The 23,304-nt window shown below is 35.5% G+C and overlaps 1 protein-coding gene across 5 annotated transcripts in view; it reads left to right on the forward strand.

Moving 5' to 3' along the window:
* LOC115628287 (calcium-binding protein E63-1) overlaps positions 1 to 21,372 on the forward strand; it is a 55,735-nt gene extending 34,363 nt beyond the window's left edge. For all 5 annotated transcript variants that reach the window (XM_030524324.1, XM_030524325.1, XM_030524328.1 and 2 more), the window contains 4 exons: positions 6,243 to 6,386; positions 18,077 to 18,224; positions 18,434 to 18,582; positions 20,613 to 21,372. In XM_030524324.1, the coding sequence (XP_030380184.1) occupies positions 6,243 to 6,386; positions 18,077 to 18,224; positions 18,434 to 18,582; positions 20,613 to 20,635 (464 nt within the window). In that variant the 3' untranslated portion in view covers positions 20,636 to 21,372. The remainder of the gene's footprint in view (positions 1 to 6,242; positions 6,387 to 18,076; positions 18,225 to 18,433; positions 18,583 to 20,612) is intronic.
* The last annotated feature ends 1,932 nt before the right edge of the window (positions 21,373 to 23,304 follow it).

Raw genomic sequence — 23,304 nt, forward strand, 5'->3', positions numbered from 1 at the left:
CTTACATTTGAAATATGGTTTCAAGGAAAAACACCTGAATAATTTACTTTCGAAATAATTAAATGTAGCTACGGATGAAATAAGAGTAGATCAATCATGGCCGAAATTATTTTACTCAAACAAAAAATACTCAAACTTTTTAATTTCAAAATAGCCTTGAAGGTGTGAAATATAGTGTTTAAAGGGTAAATAAGAAAACTTTTTGTCATGTTTTTATGATTCTAAAATAATAACATAAAATAGAAAAAGCGGAAACCAATACGGTGTAAAATAAAGTATGGAACTACACGAAGACGAAAACTATTTTTGTCCTGCTGAATAAGAAACATAGCCGATGCTCGCCTGTGTATTATTCCGTAAACTTGAAATACATACAATGCAGTATGACTGATCCAGTTGTGAAAGTACAGCATACTTTTAGGGGTTTGCTTTATTTGCAAAATAACGATTTGGGGTTCTGTTAAATTTAAGCAGAATATCAAACGGGAATATGGCTGCGATATTTAGAATATTAAATAATGAAAAATCAATTGATAATAACATTAAGTATTAGAGATCTATATCATTTTGTATCCATAGGTCAACAAAATAAATTCAACTTTAAAAGTATAAGGTTTGGTATAAGAATCGGATTCATATGCAAAAAAACTGTCCAAATCCGAGTTACTACTTAGGCATATGTCGACACTATTGAGCAGAGTTATGAAAATATTGGCAGGATGAGTGGTAAAATATCGCATTAAGCGACAAGAAGTTCAATCTGCATTGCGCAATTCTATTATTAACACATTAGGCGGGCTAAGGAATTGCGAAAGACAACAAATTTTGATGGTGCTTCACTTATGGTGAGAGCTTGAAATGTTTTTTTTTATATGAAAAAAATACTGATGAGCTTAAAATTATTTTTAGACATTGTTCGTTAGATTAAGTTCATGATGAATTTGGGACGGACTCTCTTTATTTGCTAATTTTTTTTTCATCGTATAAAACGTTCTAGCAAGAAGCGACAGCCAGAACGTTTGCCATTTCCATGAAATTCCAAATTTTTCAAAAAGCAAAATCTCAAAGTTAGAATTGACAACAAAAAATGTGTCAAAACGTAAAAAATTCAATAGAGTCCAGTAAATTTGAGGTTATAAATAATAATGGGCGCCCGATTTAATAAAATACATAACCAGTTTTTTATTTAGGATTACTATAAGCAAAATGGTTTTAAATATTGGTTGGAAAAAAAGTAAAAAAAAAAATGCAATATAGTTTTTACAACAAAAAATATTTTTGTCCCAGAGACATATTTCGCACACTTTATGTATTGTACATATGCGTGTATGTGAGTATAGATAAGAATAGAGTGTCACTCATATTGTAGGTTGCCTAACACTTTGCTTGAGTTGTTGCTCCCAGGACACAAATAACAAATCTTGTGTAGTCCAGATCTACTTGCTAGACAGGACCCATATTTCACAACCACTTTACAATGCAGTGGCGAGGCACAATGCAAAGCCCTTTGAAATCGCTTCACTTACTGATGTGTGTGCGTGTGTGTGCGTGCATGTGTGCAGTTATTGCCAGCAATGTTGTGCAAGTTTTCACTTTCGAGCGTTATTTATGACAGAAGCGAGTGCAATTTATTTGCGAGGACGACAACAACAACAACAACGACGATTTTGTGAAAACTCATGAAACTATTTTGCAAGTTTTCCAACTCAATTACATTTTCAAGCTGCACAAACTAAGCGCAACAAATATGCTAGAAAACTTAATGGGACCCAAGAGGTGTTGTCACAAAGAATTGTGCAGCATGCAGCCCCGGGTTAACAGCAACAGACATAAAAACAACTATTGAGAGCAGCGCCGTCATGCAATTATCAAGTTCAGTAGAACAAAACAACAACAAGCTTGTTTTACACAACAGCAACAATGTTAACAAACGCACGGGAAACATCACGAACAGAGTTTTATTGCTTGAAAGAAACAAAGTTGCAATGAATTGAGTCAAATTGGATGCCCTTTGTCTATGCTTGAAGGCAGGACAATATAAATAGTTATACAAAGCGGGGTGGAGATGGGACCACAAAAATCATCGCTGTAATTAGTCGTTCTGACATACACAAATTATAAACTTCTGGCTGGTCGCACTTTGTCAGCATCCGCAGCCACGGCCAAACCAAGTTTGTCTTTTGGACAGTCGTGTCATGTTGCCTCAAGTGTTGGTGTTGCTATTGCCGCTGTTGTCATGAGAGCGATAGCATCAATTTAATATTGTAATTAAAAACTTTTCATAATTGCGAGCCAACACTTTGTGCAGATTGTTGGCGGTTGTTGTCAACGGCAACGCGACAGAGCCACCAGATAACAAGGACACCAATACGATCTGATAACTGAGCCGTGTGTGTTTGGGTGTGCGCGAACGGGACAGTTACCAACGAATGCCTGGCATTTGACATTTTCCCTAATTAGCAAATATATTTGGCCACCAATTTATTTTATGCTCACCAAGCATCACATCATTTGAATAAGAGCAGCAAAACTTATCCGGACAAATGTTCGTAATATGGCAAACAGAAAAATAAAAATAATAATATGACAATGATGATGGCGTCCATTTGACGCGCCAGCCAACAACAAAAACAATCTAAAATGTCTTCCTATTGGCAGTGACAGAAGAATAGAAAAAAGCAACTATGAAAACAATTTTTTCAGCATTGTCGAATCAGCATTACCCTTTATTTAACGGTCTCAATAAAATGTGAGCCCTTAATAATAGAAGTCCTTTCCTAAACATTTGAATAATGTTGAATAATAAATGCCAAAATAGATTTAAAAACGTGCTTGTTTTTGAAGAAATTGGTAAATTGAAATCAATCAACAAGCATACCGACAACGTGTCTTACAATCTACCTTTGCAGTAATTAGTATTATCACCAAGAAAACTCTATTTTAATATTTTGTTTTTGTTAAGTAATGCTCAAAGCTATTCTGAATAAAATAGTACAAATTCATGACGTATGTCGACGGCATACAAGCTAATACTTAAAAATGAATAATCATATTTTCCATTAACAAAAGGATGGTTTAATCTTGAAAATATTATATTTATAAAACAATGGAAGTTGTGTACAATATAGTATTAGGAGCAACACGCTATTCTTTGTGTCTCCAACATCGTATGAAGTTTATTAACCCGCTTAAAAAGGGTATAAAATGTGCCTTTGTCATTGTCGTCCGCACCCCCGCAATAGCACCAAACAAACATAGGTCAAGGGCAGTCGACGCGCCAGGTTTGTGCCAGAAGTGCGATTACGTCTAGGGCTTTAAGTATTTGCATTTGTGTGCGTGGGACTTTGGCAGAGCCCTTTGCAGCAACGAGCTAAGAAACTGATGGCAAATATTGTAGATGAATGATAAGTATTCTTTAGTTTGCTTCGCTTTCCGCTCACCTTGTTCTGCTTCCTCTTAGTGTATACACGTATACACAAGCGAGTGAGTGTGTGTGAGTGGCAAATGGGGCAGGGCCTACAATTACATCCGGTCGCTGGCAAGTGTTTAGTCCGCACAACATGTTCAACCTGACTATACCTTACAATCAACCCCATTACAGTTTTGCGGGCTCTGCCAAAATTTCAAGCCACAAAACAAAATGTCTGTCAAGTGGGCAGGGGTAACCTCATTTTCTTGACACACATGCAAAAAGGATATACAAATTGCTCGGCCTAAAGTCAACGCACTGTGGTAATACCATTTCTTTTTAAGAAGAACTGTTTTATTTCTTAATGGAAATCAAAAATTACAAGACAAATTATTTTCTTTAGCGTCGAAGCTAGCACACGTATGTTGTAATGAGAAATAATGCGGTGGTTTCTTGAGACATCTATAATGTAGATGACTCTAAAAAACGTGAAAGGAACAGAACTACTTTTCGGTTTTTTATTATTTTATTAATGATTCAGTCTAAAAATTTTATATTACGAAAAGAAACCAAAAGTTACAAAGAATATAACAAATTTTATAATTATGTAAGGTTAGGTATGAAAAGCTTGAAACCACTCTAATATTTTAATCTATAAGATCCGCGAGTTGTGTTTCTTTAATCGACTTATGGGACGCTAATCTGAAAGCTGCCCCTTTTTCATTGTTATATTATTTATTTACACTATTTTAACTTTGAAGTAATCCTTAATTGCAACGTAAATTTATAGCCAGTTCAACTAAGGCCTTCAGGCTGTCATTATCATATTATTACAAGTAAATACATAATTATAAAAAGTAAAAAGAGTATGAATATTCTAAGCTATTAAACAAAAACTTTAACCACTGTGCAGTATATCAGCTACCTGAGGTAGGGACGGCGTTCAATCTGACGACGTAGCTGTGAAATATTTGTGTCAATCCGTCAATATGTGAGGCATAAACACGTGTGCAATTACAAGCCATACACAGACATAAGCACATAGCAGAGGCACTACAGCTTAAGAGGAAGGAGGCACGTTGTTGCCGATAACAAAGCTGTAAAGGAAGTGTCAGCACACACACACTCTTACAGATTGAAGTACACACCGATGCATAACCCCGCAGAGGCTTTGACTAAAGCAATTTAAATGCAATTTTCGCACATTCTTTGCGCAATGGACAATACACACAACCGCACACATGACTACACATACACTCACATCACACACTAAGCTGAAGCTCTATTTAGCGCGCATAGTGCATATGAAATGTTGTATAATAGCAAATAATGTTTTGTATTTCTTTTTTGCAATTTTTTTCTATACATGTATGTGTGTGTTGATTTTGCTTTTTGCTGTTTGCATTTTGATTTTACTTGCTTTTTCCCAAAGCTCTGAATGAGAATTATTCGCCTAGCAGCTAAGCATAAGTTGGCAATGGGCACGCCAACTTTTCTCGATTGAAAAACTATAAAATATAGATAAAGTGCATGGCAGTTTGTGCTGATTTGACTATGTTGTATAATAATTATAACGATGTCTTACAATTTGCTCATAAAACTTGGCGCGCACTGCATGTGAAAGTTTGATCGATTTGGCATTGGGGACAAAAAGGTCCTAAGGTCTTGAGAGAAGGCTGTCTGCTTGCTTGTCTGTTGGAAATACAAGGCAAAAGCCAAGGCAGTCTTATCGCCTTCGATGGAATTTGCTTCCTCATTTCATACAACTTTAATGTAACCCCTATTTGAATTCTTTTGCTAGCCATTCGCTTTATGTTATAATGTAAATGTGCCTAATCAAGTAAGAGCTGTTATCTAAATTTTAAATTTTGTATAAATATTTTTTATTGAATAAAGATCAAATTTATTAGAATATGCAAACATAATTCAATGTTCGGCCAGCAAATATATATTATATATTATAAATTTAACCAACCCTTTTCCCAAATTTAAAAGCCATTTGCTAGTTTAAATATTATTTTGTTAGTTTATTGTTGTTTAACTTTACGTTGACAATCTTTTGCACTTGCAATATAGACCCAAAGACCCGTAAAGGTATGCAACTTTTGTCGCACGTGTTTTTTCTTTTCGTTGTCATCTCAAAAAATGTTAAGTACCTGCAAACAAAAGCAAACAGAAAGACATGGAAGAGGAAAATCTGAATTGCGATATATGCTATATATATGCCATAACGAACGACAAATTCCCGTCGTTTGAGCTTTTTATAAAATTTGTATATAATCAAAATAAAAACAATGCGGCTGGCAGGCGTCACAGTCGCTGCTTTGTGTCGTTTTCGTTTGCTGTATTGACTAAGTTTGTGTGTCTAAAAAAAAAATCACCCATTTTCATGAAACTGACTTTGATTTTTTATAATGTTGGCATTTTGCCTTTTGCGTTTTGGTTTCATTTTGTTGGTGTATTTGTGTTTCTTTTTTTTGTCAAAAGTCCTTGTCGCCAGGGGTGGTAAGAAGTAGGGGTCCGCCAACGCTCAAGACGCACTTCTATAGTTATGTGTATAAATACAGACATTTATTTCGTCTGTGTGAGTGCCTGCCTACGAGTTTGTGTGTAGGGCATATTTTCGTTTGGTTTACCACTTAAGCATATCTACTGAAGTTTTTTTTGTTATACTCGGGGTTTTGGGTTTTTCCTGCGTTGGCGTTTTCGTATAATTTTATGATACGATTTGTTCATGTTGGCGTGGGTTCATATTAATGACTTAGAAAATTGTGTAATTACTGCGAATGGAACTTAAACATTACTAATTCTTTTGCTTTCCCTCTCCTTACAGACCTACGCACAGCATTTGATCTACTAGACAGAAATCGCGACGGTCGCGTTACTGCAAATGAGCTGCAATTTATGCTCAAGAATCTGGGCATAAATGTGCGTGATGAAATCATACACGATCTCATACGTGAGGCGAGCCATTCAGGTAAGTGCCACTTGCTTAGCCAGAGCAACAAACAAACATGCCACTTAGGTGGCACTTTACATGTGAAGTGGCAACAAAAAGTGTCAGCAAATGGGCACACAAATTATGCAACGAACTAGGCACAGTGGCTCGTTCCATTGACCCAACAAAACTTGCTTAAACCATTATTTTAAGATATTTGCAAAGCACTATTCTCGTATCTTCGAAGTCTATAATGAGTACCTCTGTGTTTATTCACAACCATCACTTATAGCAGCATTAGAAGCTTTCATTCGTTGTTTTGATGATGCGTTAACTTTTGTGGTAGACGTTACCTTTCTGCTGTGCTCCTGATTTAAAATATGTACCCAAGATAGCATTTAATATTCACCCAATATTTGATAACGTGTTGAAGACTAACCAATGAATAGTTGCTAAAAAGTAGTGGAAATAATTCGAGAGAGAAAATTCAGTAACTTAACGAAATAGTTGTGTATTTGTTCATTACCCTGCGCTGTAATACCCAAGACCTTTTTCTGCAAAATGGTGATAAAAACAGAATTGTGAGACTTTTGTGTAATATATATTATTTGTATTTATATGTTTAGTCATTCAAAATTCAGTATACAAATTGTTTAAAAAGAATGCATTATCTAAAATATATATGGTCGTGCCAGTTCAGTTGTAAAACATACAAAAATCAATTTTGCGCCAAAAAATTGATATCAATATTTGGATATATTATTCATGAAAATTTTTACTACAATAGCTTATCAACAATTCTTGATACTACATTTTCCATTAATATATGGCTCAAATAGCAGGCCACTGTGCAGGGACGCCGTTATTGTGTTCCCAACTGTGTGCAACAGTTTACGTGAAATGAAATACAAGCATTTAGTATATATACAAACATATATATATATATATCGTCAGTCAGCATGTATGTATAGGGCTGTGTTTGTATAACCCATTTAATAACTCATGCGGTTCGGCCAAATAGAAGCGTTTGTGTACCATACAATAATTACACTGGCTCAATGCCTGGGCCAAGAAGTCAAATGTTGCGTATACGCTACAGTGGCAGTCGTAACTGTAAACGCAAAAGCTATAAAATTGTTGATACTGGCACGTACATGGGCATGTGTGCCCCTCGGACATTCAATGCCTTTGTGGGCAGTCCACATGGCCACATCTCATTCTCATTGCCGCAGGCGTGACACAGAGTTGGTTTGCCTTGTTTGTTGGTTTAGTTGCCGTTTGGATCGGAGCGCCATAAATAAATGTGCTGCAAATGGTCGTTAGCAACGCCCAACTTGATAATATTGCGACATATATGAGTGGCAGGCGGGTTAACGCATCCAAGCACAGTGCTCATTTAAAGTTTAGGAGAGGAGCAGGAGAGGCACGCGGCATTTCATTGCAATTCGATTCGGATTTTCTCTCCACCAACATCGCAAATCACAGATCACCGAGGAAAGAACCATTTTTGCTGCTAACAGAAAATTCCTGTGCGAAGTCACAATAAGCCAATTTGTTGTATGGCTGCAAGTTTTTCATTTAATTTACTCGTTAACCAATGAAATTTCTTCCATTACATAATATAAATTCCCGGCGCACATTCCTGGATTCAAAGTCGTGACTGCCGGACGTTATGTAATCGCATTTTATTAGTTTTCAGTTATGGAGAGGCCGATGTGAAGCTTTGCCTTCAGGTCCGTTGCACTTACTAGCCCGTCAGCCTTCTCACCACCCTCTTCCACACTATTCTTCTTCTCACCAACACATAGCTAAGCCTCCTCGTTGTCGCTATCTTGCTGTTATTCCTTTTTTTTCCATTTGCTTGTACAATGTTGATTTAATTTATTTTATCGCATTTTTGCTGCCAGCTTTCATGTAACTTTTCCTGTTGCTCTCTACGGGCATTAAAAATAAGTTAATGCAACGTTTCTGAAAATTGAATTTACTATTAACATGCAATTTCATCAGTGTACATGTCCTTTGTAGTATATTTAAATGCTCTTCACATCAATCTGTATTAAATACACATTACATCTGTGTATTGTGGGGCTTTTAGTGAAAACACATGCTCTGCTGGCAGCCATGCAGTGTTCGATTTATTTTATTTACGAAAAATCACATCAGTTCAGAAATAGTAAATATCGTTAATTTGAATATATTTCTCTTTCAGTAAAATAATTCTTTAATCTGAGCAATACATGTCATGTACCTATAATCACACGCATTATTTACACCTTTAACAAACTATATAAAAGTAATGATATTTAAAAAATGAGGATTTTAAAGTCTCGGTTGTTTGACACTCCACATTCTGAAATGTTTAATGCGAGAAGTAATCATCTGTCTGTCTGTTTTAATCCCACTCCTCCTACACTCTTAGAACTATTGCGACAAGACATTGCATTTATTATTTTTTTTTTTTTTTTGGTAATCAAGATATAGGAACCTATTTAGATATTGCGTTTCTTGTTTTTCTTGTACGACAAAAGCTCACTATTTAACTTAAACCTATTGAAGATACTTTCTTAAAAATAAAACGAGTTTTATTATGCTCGTACATGAGTCCCAATTATTGACAACAGCGGGTTAACTGTATATAGTATGTATAAGACATACGTAATATGGGCACTGGGAATAAACATTAATTTAGGTTAAAATGTTGTTTATTCTCAGAATTTGTCTATCCTCACATGTTCATCTCCAATGAGCGATTAAAACTAGTACGTACGAGCTGCGTATATACATTATAATTGAAACTAATACGGACACGTGCACACAATATGCATGCATATTTATCTTATAACAATGCACAACTGTTGCCGACAGCACTCGGGTTGTTCTGATGTCTGTCACGAGCAGACGACATTTACACTTATATGCATAAAGGATGGGTGTTACACTTGTATTTAGCAGTAGCAGCAGAGGCCAAAGCACGTGAATCAAAATTCAACGATCTAAATAAAAGCGAAACGTTTGTCTTAGTATATCTTAAATAAGCTCACATACTAGCTAATCAAATACGTGTAGACATGGCACTTTCGTTTGGAGGCAAAATGTTTCTTTGTCTTTGTTCTAGTGCCTGAGCAAACAGTGCGTTCAAGAAAAAAATAACAAAAACAAGAGGAATATAAAAAGGGCGCCACACAAACTGTTGAATGCTGAGCAAAGGGGGAATTTTATGGCTTCATTTACATTCCCGGGGCTTCAATCACACAAAGGCGCGCACTCAACCCGACAATCACACCAACGTAGTTATTGCATTGATTTAGTCGTTTTTTTTCCACTACGCACCTTTGTGCGTTGCCCACCTTTTTGCTTGCGTTTTTTACGCCATCCAAATCCAATAAAAAAGAGCTTGCTACTCTGCCAGCCTTTTCAGCCTTGTGTGTCCTATTGTTTGTACTTTTTTTTAGCAGTCTCTCATTCGAGTCTTAAACGAGCCTCATAAGTATTCGACACCGAACCGACCAACACGCAACAGTTTCGCGCTAGGGTTCCACTTGGGGTCAATTGTCACATAAGTGACAACCAAGACAAGAACGTGCTGCTGCTCCTACAAGTGCCCCTGTTCTCTCACCAGTGGGCTGCTTGCGTTTTGTCTTAAACGCCAATAGGAAAATTTATTGCCTGTTTTGAGGCGCAGCCATTTTTTAAAAATGTTTCGAAAAATGTAGATAATGCTGTTTACAGCACCGTAATTACTTACAACATCAATTAGTATCAGCGAGGAATGGAAGACCCAACAAAATGGTCGCCAGCTATAGCCTCTCATTGTTGCTTTTGTTACTGTTTTGTTTCGCTTAAGCGGATTTGGCGCACATTAAACCAGCTTTAATATTTTGCTTGTAAGTACAGTACACCAAATTTTGTTGCAGTATTTTCGAGTCTCTTCACAAGGATGAAACCAAATAAACAACTATGTATTTACTTGCAACAAGGTTGTGTGTTAAGAAGTACATACAAATTACTGCAGATTTCAATTCTTTCTTAAAATCTTGCTTTTCCATTGAGCTCAAAGTTTATATTAAGATCGAAGAATTAATATTAGCAAGTTTTTTAATATATATTTTGTACGACTTTCCGGATTGAATAATTTTTATTGTTTGCCTTACATTTAAGAAGTTCACGTTTTCGTGAAATCATTTTTTATGGATCTATAAATAATGAACATTTTAAATGATATTCAATTTGTTTATTGTACCGTTTATAGACAAAATTTAAAGTTACATACTTGTATATTGTTTTTGTCAGATTATTATTATTTTATCACAGTTTGCCTTCACGTTTTCGTAAAATCATTTTTATGGTTCTATAAATAATGAACATTTTCAATGATATTACATTTGTTATTTGTACCATTTATAGAAAAAATGTATGTATGTATACATATATTGTTTTTTTCAATTTATTACTATTTCATCACATTTGTTATTCTTACAACTTTAATTTTATAAAGCCCAGATGGCCGTTTAATATTAAAACAAATGCGTTTAAATGAATCCTAAACTAGTCCCACTACATATTTGTCATTGCATGTTAATTGTTTACTAACCTAATGGTTGTTCTAGCTGTACTGTATTTGTTGTTGCTGACGCTGCTGCTGCTGCTGTTGTTGGTTGCGGCTTGTTAAGTGTCAAAGCCAGTTAACACTGCTTACGCAGCTGATTGTGCATACAAATGTATAAGTGTATATACATACATCTAAAGTGTATGTACTATATACATTTGTGAATGCGTGTGGTTGTTTGAAATGACCGCCTTAGCCGCAGGTCAAGCGCAGAGGAACTACAACACCATAACCAAATGTCATTGCCATGTGATGTTCACGTTCTGAATGCCGCCGACCTGTGACTCCTTGAAGCCTTTTATGGGCCCATTAGAAGTATGTGATGACCACACTCAGATGGTCAAAGGCACCACACCAGCCAATCGCAATCAGAGGATCTACTCATGCGGTTCATGCCCTCCCTATGCTCTTGCGTGTGCCAATTTCAGGCACGAGTCTATAAATCGAAAGCTTTTCCCTTTGTGCATTCAAATGCGCCAGCAACAACTTTGAAGTCTAATCGAATCAAGCGGCCCGTGCAGCTGTGGACATAGCATTTGCATAGAAAACGCCGTAGACTTTAAATAAATGTAATTAAATACAGATTAAAATGCCAGCGAAAAGAGAAAGACCAATGCCGAAATGCCGAAATGCCGAGCCCGAACAAGAAATGGAGAAAATGTGCCGAAAATTGCAAGTCAAGTGCGAAGGAAAATGGAATCCCAAAAATGTTGGTCCCGCACTCTTTCTCCTTTTTAGTTTTCCTCTTACGAGTGATTCCATAATGAAGACGTGCCCAAGTTTCGAGCAGCTAGAAAAACAGACTCGCTTACAAGCAGACAAAGCTTAAAGGCGAAATCGAATAAAAACTTCATGGAAATGTGCAACTGCGTGGAATTTGATGAATCGAAATTTGCCCTAAATTGAAGCATTCCTTGTCCTTTCTTTCATAAATTAGAAAGCAACAAATCAATTAAATGACTAATCGGAAGCGTTTTAAAGGAATTTAACAATAAACGACTATATTTAAATTACCTATGCAATAAAATTTCTTTATAATGGGAACGACGCAACTATAGTCGTATGTCTTTTTAAAAATTTAAATATAAACATGTATGCGCTGAAATATTGTTAATCAGCATGGCTAAAGAAATCGATCTCCGTCTGTCGATCTGTCTGTATTTCAGAAACAGCTAAGACCACATTTACCAAACTTGGAATATAAATTATTTTTTTTTTATTTTATTTTTTATTTTTTTTTTGTTTCTCTGTTGAGCTTGCCGGACTGTAGCATGCTCTCTAACTAAATTGTACACATTTTAGATTTTCTTTGTTTAAATGCAAATACCGACCAACTATACCTTTTACGGAACACTGGTAGTTTCAAAATGCTTGCTGACATTAATTAATGGGCAGCTGCAGGGCTTGTGTGTGTGTTTGTGTGCCTTTAATGCATTTGAGTAGCATGTAATTTATTTTACTGAAATGTCGTCCACACACTCACACACATACACATGTATGCACACGACTTAAGGACATTTATACTATACTTGTATTTGTAATATGGTCATGAACAGCTGCGGAGCACTTATTGCATGTTTAACGAGCAAAATGTAGCCAAATTACACAAACAGATGCACAGAACTGCTAGGCACTGGCACAAAGCTCGGCAATATCAGCAGCAACCCATAGTCAACAATCAAGCGCATACACATTCAATAAAAAACTTACCTGTGGCCCCACATTGAGCTGCGTTTCCGTTTCCGTTGCACACACACACACACACACACACACCTCCACATATATATATACATACACATGCAAGCACACCATGAGGTCAGCAGGAGGTACATTTGCCAATAATTGATTGCATTTCGGCATGAAGTTGTTGCCACAAACCTTTCACGTTGCAAGACCCAATACAAGTACATAGTGCCTTGTTGCCTGGTTACTGGTCCCACTGCGCCCCCGTTGCCACAATACGTTGTTTTTACCACAATGCATTGACAGCTGCAATTGCCATTTGTTATTATTGCATACAAAAGTCTGGGACTGTTGTTGTTTTAGTTCCAACTGCTGTCGTCGTATTCGTTGCCAGTTGGCAGTAGCTTGTGGTTCCACCTCCTTGTTTGTGGCCTGTCTTAAGCATATAAGAACTTAATTTGTTTAACACTCAAGTCGGCGCTAGGTACTTGGCTGCCATTCCATCAACTGCTTAATTTCTGGTTTATTTGTCAGTTATGTTTACTGCTAGTGAGCTATCAACAACCAGCCACCTACATAGGAATATACTGATTTGTACATATATTTATAATTTATAATGTCATCCATATATGTATATAATTTGTTTTTCATCTTTAGGTTAAATACTTGCTTAACTATAGCACATATATGACTAAGAATTTTTATTTTTTACTCATATAATAGTTTGTCTATAAAAGATGTAAAAGTGTTTTCGATTATTATGGTATAAGTATCTTACTTGGATAAGCTCTGTGTTTATGCGAATCCACATTTTTTTATTGCAAGTCTCAACATGCGTTAAGATTAAAGTGCATTTTTATTTGTTTATTTTACTTATATTTTATTGTGCCTCAAATTTTTTCTAGAAATGAAAAATATGTAATTTCTATTAAAAGCAAATCGATTTACTTGCGTCTTCTGCAATTAATTATATTTTTTTAAATATTAACCGCTTTTAAAGTTTCGATATCAGAAACTCGATTTATAGCCTCTACTATATTTAATGGTTAAAATGCCACAGTTATGTATATATGGTATTTCATAAACATAATTATGTATGTCGTTGTTTTCCAATTGGTAAGAGAAACAGAAAGTACTTATAAACAATGTGATTCTGAAAGAACTACAGGTATACAAAAAGATATCAGGTACACTTAAAGAACCACAGGTCTAGAAAAAGATATCAGGTACAGTTAATATATATTATTTTAGTAGTCTAAAGTTGTGATCACACTGCCAAATAATTCGCATACAAATTTATTAAATATTCCAAGTATATCAATTAAAACCAAAAACAATTCCAACTTATTTAAGATTTACTACTCAAGGAATAATTGCAAAATACAAGTAGTACAAATTTATATGCAAGTTATTTGCATGTCTGTCCAAAACATAAGAAACCATAAAAATACAACTAAACACATAAAACATTGGTCATATTAACATTAATAAATGTGTACTTGAAGAAGTGTTTTATATTACATAAAAATGTATGTTCAGGGTTTCGACACCTACGATAAGACATTTGCAGATAACAAATGTTCTCTGGCACTCTTTCCTTGCCAGCAGATCATGGAAAAACAACAATCAATTGAGCAACTCCCACGATAAGCCCGGAGTAGTCCCTCTGACACGTAATTCATTTCGGGCAAATGCCTTTAGGGAAAATGCTACAAATGAGCGCATTACCGGACGCATACATAAAGGAAGATGGCGGAATAAATGGCGGACCAGCAGCCAGACCGAACGAGTGACATTGCCAAAATATGCACAAAGAATCAGCGCAGAGAAGCGCGTGGAAGACGAGAGACAGTGGAGGCAGAAAATGGCCTTAGGAGGCAATGACAACGACAATGCTGGCAGCGATGAAGGCGATGACGACGCCGACGACAATGGCAGCCACATTGCAGTGCCATTTTCATTATCCTTGGACTTGTCCTTTTGTCGCACAGACAAACAATACTTAGATATAGACACACACACTACATAAATGTGAAGGCATTTTTATTTGTGCTGTCTGACACAATGAAAACACATTCAGATACCCACCCACTCACTCGGATATACAACTGCATCCCAAGCAAACATTTAGTTTTGTATTTAAAATGCTGTACCAAGAGAATTCCGAAAAAGCCCTGGCTCAGACTCAAGCCCTCAGTCAAGCACATGAGCGCGCGCTAAGCACAAATGAAAATAATTGCCAAGTACAGACAACATGAAAAATGTCGCAAATGTCAAACGAATGCCAACCACAGCAGTAACAACAGCAATAAAAGAGCCTGCTGCGCAGCAATGGAACTATTAAGTATGCCTGATGCTGGCAAGTATGAGCAAGTTCTAGCACCCACATCTGCAAATTTGTTCAGTTGAGTTGTGTTGGCGCAAATGGGCCGAGTAGAGAATATCGATTACACTTCCCATTTGAATAAATGGTGACTGCCGATCAACACACTGCGGCTAAAACAAAAGTCTAGTAAATATTATTTTTAATTTCTATAATTATTCTACACATAGTACATATGTACAGAGCATTTCAAAGTCTCCACTTGTTTTCTTTCTTAATAAAGTCCATTAACTCCTTATAAAGATATGGCGATAGCAGCCACATTTTCCGATTCATTTCAGTAGGAAATTATTTATTTTATGTAAGAATTATCTGGTATTAATGTTAAGTCAGCATTAAATACATATACAACTTTTCTAACTTTCCTACATCATTTTTATAAATAAATACGGTAATTAAAATATGTAACTTAGCCAAAGAAAAATCTTTAAACGTAGTACACGAGTTCAAAAACCGAGTGGAATTAGAGCACGCAACACTATTGTTGTGATACCCAGACATTACTCTAATGATGTAATAATATTTGTCTGCGATAAATCAACAGCATGGTCCGTCAAGCTCTGTCGTAAGGGCTCCTCTTCCATTCAACTTAGACAATCATTGCCACACAATGCTTGATGTTATGGCTAATTGATTTAAATGGGCATCGCACTTTATGACTTTGTATGCATTTCTAATGGCCCTGACTGTCGAGGCGCATAAGACCACAACCATCGACAGATTTGGTTTGCGCTTTATCAAGGTCGTAACCACCGCCCTTCAACCGCCGCATTTGGTGGCCAGCGTAATTACCCAACAGCTGAATTTCTTTTTCATTCGGCGTTGCAATTTTTTATAGGCAACATATCTGCGAATCTTTACGCCCTTTTGCCGTTTTTATTACAAACCATATTTTGTTACTCATACGCCTTGTGGTACAGCCTTGACATTGGCTTCATGGACGCCATTTGTAGACTTTGGCGCTTCCATGGCTGTCGCCATTATTGTTGTTGTGGCTGTTGCGGTTGTTGCTGTCGCCACCGTCAGGCTTCCCAAAAAACTTGGCAACTTTACAATTTATGAAAATTACCTGCCTTAAAGTTTTTTTGCGTTCCCGTTGCTATTTTTTGGATTTGTGGCTTTTAGTTCGAGTTTCCTGCGGCGTCTTCGCAACTGCTTTGACGTTTCATTTTTGCAAACTGCTGTAAAGTGCAAAAATGTTTGTGCATTGATTATCATTTGCCCTGTTTGGTATTGCTGTCACATCCCAAAATAAACATTAGCCGGAGCGAAAAGCAAATCAGCAGCTGCCTCCGATAAGGTTTATAGCCGCATAAATTACTTTTGAGCTTGCAAGAAAATACTTAGACACGAAAATATGTAGATTTATTTTTTATTTATGTGAATCTCTATGTATATGTATTGTTAGGGATTCAAGTAACGGTTAGCCGTGAGTTGTTAATTACCTTTAAATTACACGAGTCAACAAAGATGTTGGTTTCAAAATATTTAACTTAGTAGTCTCATTGCTGTTGTGTTAGTTCTGAAGGACAAGCATTTATCTTCATCTACCGCATAATCGTGCCAACGAGTATCAGAAGTGAAAATATTTTTACGTTTAATTACAAAAGTTTTAGCCACAAACCTGTGACTGTAAGAGGGCGATGAGCAAAGTAAGCACCAGTGCTCTCAAAGTTAATATACAAGAAATGTACAGTGCAAGGATTTGCCAGCGATTTAGTCGTGAAGGGAAACGACGCCACAATGGTGGAAACGCAAAAACCGAAAATTCCATGCTGGTATTAAGCGAGAAATGTTTTTGGCAAATGCGCGCGTCCACTGTCGTGGCCAGCCATGCCCTGAGCCACCAACCAACGACCACCAGAACAACCAGCTAGCTGAGCGCATTAAACGCCAACGCACAAAAGTAGGCAACAATCCGTTGCATTCGCCGATGTACATGCGACTGTGTGTACATATTTATTTACAGTATGTGTGTGGATAAGCACATACAATAGCAAGCACAGTCTACTCCCATTAACATGACAGGTTTTAAGCCTATTAAAAACTTGCAACTACGCCTAAGAATATTTCAGAAGCATTTGGTTAAAGATCAAAAATCGAGCAAACATAACATTACACATACGTATATTATGAGCAATATAAAATAAAATATATCAAAGTATTTAATGTTAATGTTACCTTTTCATTATAAGTAAGTTTATTTTAATTTTAGTTATAGCTTAAAAAAAGCTGAAATGTATTTTATTAATTTGCTCGCTTTATTCGCCTTAGTTGCTATTTGAGGTCAAACATTTTATACTAAACTACAATATAGAAAGAATCTTACATAACAAATATATTTAATACTTATTTCTAAAATAGAGTATGGATTTTTAAAAATATATTTAAAAATGTTAGCAAATCTTTAAAGCAAAGTTCATGGAAATTTTATTTCTAAAATCGAGGATGGATTTTTTAAAATAAATTTTTAAATTGTCTTTAAAGCACGGTTCTTGGAAATTTTATGTTATTTTTTGCATCGTTTGCTTTTTTGTCTATAATATATCAAAACTGTAAAGCGCTAAAATTTATAAATGATATTGAAAAAGTGTGTTTCTATTTTGAATTACGAGTTTTTCAGAGTGAAGATTTCCAGTCAACTCGAGTGGACTGTAAACTCAAAAGTACCGCAGGCGAACAACAATGGTCATCCTCTTTGTAGTTGTTTCGTTGGCACTACCACCTCCTTGTTTTCGTTGCAGTGTTGGCAGTGAAGGCGATGCTGCCGCTGCTGCTTTCGCTTCTGCCGCTTGAAGCGTGTAAACATTTTTCAACTTGCAGGCAACAACAATGGCACATTGCTACATGCTTTCAATTTCATTTTACTTGTTTTCTATTCCCAGTCTCTCTTTCGGTTTCTCTTTATGTCAACCAGACAGTTTACATCTTTATCTGCCTAGCAGCTACTTTTTTACAATATGTCCCTCACATACATTTAAACTACAACATACAGACATACTTGGCTGCCTGCTTTCCGTGGAAACTTGCACTTAACCGCTCAACTTTCAATTACAGGAAATGGTTTAATCAACGAGGCTGAATTCCTGCAGTGGGTTGGACGCATTCAGGCGCTCCGCGACGAACAGCAACAACACGAGGAGAACGCCAGCAAGCCAGTGGATGAGGCCGATGATGTCACTGAAGACTTGATAGCAGCATTTAGGTAAGTCTCGAAGATACACGTGCGAACAAGATTGTTTGTTGACGTATCCAAAGAAGAGATTCCAGCCAGACATTGCATGAATTGTGATTTTGATTTTCACAATTCAAGCTCGTCATTATTGAATCTCTTTTAACTTTTGTAAAACAAATTTTAAATACGCATAAAAAAGTAATTCGGCTAACACCAATCAACATTTAATTAATTATCAGGGTATTCGATCGTGATGGCAATGGATTTATAACACGAGATGAGCTGCAAACCGCCATGGAAATGATTGGCGAGCCATTGAATGAGACGCAGTTGGAGCAGCTGTTGGCCATAGCCGATTTGGATCAGGATGGGCGCATTAATTACGAGGGTAAGTGCACAGTGGCCGCTAAGGCACTTGAACCGTTACAATGTCTGAACGGCAAAGGCCATTGCTGACGCAGGCGCTGCATATTGTGTGCGGTTTTAGGTGCATTGATTTTGCAGGACGAAGGACATAAATGGAAAATGAAACCCAGTTGTCTGGGCGTTTATCAAACCGCAACATAAAATATAACCTTGTGCCAATATTTGCAAAACAGCACCAACAACCATCCGCTCATAAATCAGATAGACACGCACACGTACCAACAGAATGGCATCGTCTCGTCGCCAACGGCGTGACAACTGTGTCCAAAAGTTGAATAAACCCCCGTCCAAGTGAACCCAACTTAATATGCGCGCATGTTTTTATTTGTTTATTTACCCGAGAAGTTTTTGTTAGTGCCCAACTATGGCCAAATATGAGCCGAACAAAAAAAAGCAAGTAAAAATAATGATGACTTTGGGGGCCAGGCGTTAACACGCATCAGTTTGCGCAACGATTGCAACAGATGCGGCGCCATATCAACACCCTTAACATAGGTATTGGGTTGGCGCTGTAGTCGTTTCCATTAGAAGCAATTTACGCCTTCTCAAGGTCACTTTATTCCTGTTGTTGGTTGGCTGTGATTTTCAGAAAAAAAAAAGATAGCTTGCAGAATTCTCAGAAGTTTCTTTGTCATTTCTAAGTACTTACAATTCGATTAAACCTGATGGCATAAGTTTTTCACAAAGTATACAAATGTTAGATAGCATAATAGCTGAAATTTTGTTCAGTTGTATATAGACGACCCATATATATATGTTGCAGGCGAAAGAAAGCGACTAGAATGCTAAGAAGTCTTAGGTGTATCGAAAAGAAACTAGCACGTTCCCCTCCCTGAAAATTTAGATGCCAAATTGGAGATTGGAGTTTTAATATACAACTACACATATATGCAAAAGAAATCTTAAGAGAACAAGCTTATTAAAAATTGTAATTGTAGAACTTATACCGGCACAGAAATATAACGTAATGAGAGGTAAAAAGGTGACCCAGCAACAGGCTCACTGCATGGCATACTAACACACGTACATTGATTTACTAAGCTTAAACTAATAAACAGCACCCACACATAAGTTCACTGGGACGGACAGACAGCAGCCTGTTGAATGATAAGTGGGTGCCTTCGACCCCAAGCTTTGCTTGAATAGTCCGGTGTGGCCTAATAGTACAAATCATTGGGTTCACTTGCCGAGGCTTCGTGCCCGTTGATACTTTGACCTTGTACCGAACGTTACGACGAACATGTGTCCTGTCCGCTCTATTTGTTTGCTGACATGTGCAACTTATTGATTTTATGTTTGCCTCTCTTGTTTGTGTTCCTGTCCATTCTCAAAGTTATGTATGTATTTACACGCATGTGGCACACATACGACATGCATCCTAGAAAAAATTGAGTTAGTGCTCAATTTTAAAGTTTATTCATTTTTCGTTGCAAAGGAGCAGGCGACAAGACCGGCATTTCCATGCTACGTGCCATCGTTCCAATTTATATATTAAATTACGAGAGGTGGATCATTAAATGTCCAACAATTTTCAAAACATCGATTGGTTCTTACAATTTTATTTGTATTTAATTAAACAAAAAATATGTCCCCATATGCTGACAACTTAAATCTGTTAATAATACTGCGTACATTGTACTCAATACTTACGCATATAAGACTGTTAAAAATATCGTTGAAGAACAAGTTAATTCCTATTCTTCGGTCTGAAACTAATTCAATTAGTTTTCGATAGCACTTAGTAGATAAGTATTTAAATCTTTAGGGCTTTGTTCGGGCGCTAATGCTAAATATAATTAAAATACAGTGCTTAAGTTTAGCTTTTGATGTCAATAATCATTAAATGTGTTTGAACAAGGAACTGGTCTAAAACTTTCTCAGTTTATATTTTGATTCGAAATGGTAACAAATTGGTGATACTTCTTATTAAATATGCACCTGTTAACATTGCAACAATCTAATATTGTATTTTGTTTTTTTTTTTTCTTACAGAATTCACGAGACTCCTACTCTAAGCCGCCCACGCCTGGTATTGTCTACAGCAACAACTAAAAATCAACAAATTTAATAAAGTTACTTGCAAAGTAATAACAAACTTAAACTTAACATAATTATTTAGCATACTCAACCACAACAAAAAGAAAAGAAGGAAAAGCAAATTACTTAATATTTTATACAAAACATACATATACATATACTATATAGTTAGGTATGAGAAGGAAAGCTTCACGCATACACACATCTTGGGCTGATACTGTTTGGCGTTTAGATTGGCGTAAAAACACATTAAGCGTTGGACACTTGTAAATGTAAATTATTCCTTAAGTAATTGTTTTCTTATAATCGTTTGTTATTCAACATAATAATCATGTGTATTCACTTCATGCGCAAATGTTTATGTTATACTATAAGAAAAGGTCACAAAATGCCTGAGTAAAAAAATATATATCTTTTGGATAAGTTAAAAACAAAAAACAAACAAAGAAATCAATTAATTTTCAGTTTAGGGTTTCTGATAAAATCTTTGTAAATGGCATTATGTTAAAGATAAAATTCTTACACATTTAAAAAGAAATATATATGCATATTCGGATAAGTCTGAGCGCGTGAGTGATATTGTGTTTAGGGTGCTGCAAAAACAAAAAAAAAAAGCATACAAAAATTTAATAAATGCATATATATAAATACTATATATTTATTGAAAAAAAGTATATTCATATTTTAATACAAAAATAAATAAATACAAAGATTATCCCGCTTTTTATGTGTATGTGCGTTAAAACAATATAAAAAAAGAACTATGTTACGAATTTGTTAGCTTACGTACTAAGCTGTATAAAATGTAAAAGCAAACCATTTATCCAAAACTTAAAAACATATCGACTCCTTTGCAAACAAATATCTTGATCGTGGTTTTGTATTCAATGGAGATGAGATGTAGCATTTTATCTATGAAGCTTTATTACAGCTGCAACATTGTAGAACTTAAAACTATTCTTACTGAACGGCAATGTTATTTTTCAAATGTAATTCGTGTTTTTAAATCAAAGACTAGTTTTTCAGTATTTGGAATCCATCATTTCTTATCACTATATTAAGTAACATAAAAGTGCAGTTATATATTATTAACTTCTGGCTTAAATCTGCTATAAAAATATATAAAATTACCACTCTTCCAATTCCGATTCTTAGTCAATTGATCAGACAATTTTAATGAATAAATATTATCACAAAAATTTGCATATAAAGGAGTCGATATGAATTAGTATTGTTTTAAATATTAACCTAAAACTCCAAGTCAAACAGAGCAGACTTGCTTAAATAATTGCCCTGAAGACGGTTACCGTGGCGTAACCGAAATATATCGGAAAAAGAAAAGAAAATTAAATAAATTGGTTTTTCTTACTCTGACCTCGAGCCGGCCAAACAATAAAAATAATTAACCTAAAACTTGAAAAAGGGAAAGCAGATTTGGTAGACTAACTTAACTTCATAAAAATTTGATGCATTCTATGTCCCACAAACTGAAATCTAGTCATATATAATTTTAGAAAGTCTTAATTCCAACAATTAAACTTAAAATCAAATATTAACCTCCTTCTGGAGGTCCCCGCCACATCGACTTAAAGTTTCAGGAAGATAAGCCAATAAATTAAATATAAAAGTAAATTTATTTTCAAAAACAACTGTTTCCGTATTTTCATACATAACTAAGATTTTATGGTTAGGTTTTTTTTTAACTCAGCTTCTTTCACATTTTCGTAAAGTTGGGGAAAGAAATTCGAAAGAAATTTATGATGCCCTAATGTGCCAGCTATTTAAAATCGGTAGTCGTGTATAGCCGGGTTGGTTTGAAAATTAATGCAAGAGAGAAAGGTTTAATCAGTTATGATTAATTTCTTTGTTTCCAACAAAAGACAATAGTCCATTTAATTGCCGTCCCGGCTTAGCCATAGTTGCATAATTGCCTTTTAAAAAAATAAAAGCAAATAGAAACACACACTTACCCCATAAAGCATGCCTATTAATTTAGGCATTGCGGTTTCAATTTAGTTTCGTGTTTACTTGTAGTTCCAGCTTACAAGGTATTGAACAAAAGTGCTCTTTAAAACAACAGTTAAATGATGAAACTAACTCTATTTAAATATTATATAAAGAAAACTATATATTTGGTGCCATAAATTATCAGGTCAAAGGTACAAATGGTTCATTGGAAAATTTAGAAAGCTACCCCAAAAACTTTTGTACGAAATTTACAGCTGGATAAATAGGCGTCCCTGCGAAAAGGCGACCTTAAATAGAATCTTTTCAAAAGAAATACCTTACCCAAGAAAAAATTGCATATTCATATACATATATATTTATATTATACTCCAATAGTTTTTGTGACATCTAAATGTGTGCTTAACTTACATAGTTATACGCAGAGCTATATATATATATATACATATATGTATATATACTTACATACACATATGCATATTGCTGTTGATGGGAAAAACTATATAACTATTCTGTTTATGTTTAAAGTGAAAACATTAAACTAAATACTTAATATTGTATAATGGAATTTAAGACATTATCTATATAAATGCATAAACAACATACTTAGTTACATATTTGATGTAAGCATAAACAATTTCATAATTTATAATTGTGAAAAAAGATAAAAAATAATAAAGAA

Source organism: Scaptodrosophila lebanonensis, unplaced genomic scaffold (genome assembly GCF_003285725.1).
Source record: "Scaptodrosophila lebanonensis strain 11010-0011.00,11010-0021.00 unplaced genomic scaffold, SlebRS2 tig00000113-arrow-arrow-pilon, whole genome shotgun sequence".
Taxonomy (NCBI): Eukaryota; Metazoa; Arthropoda; class Insecta; order Diptera; family Drosophilidae; genus Scaptodrosophila; species Scaptodrosophila lebanonensis.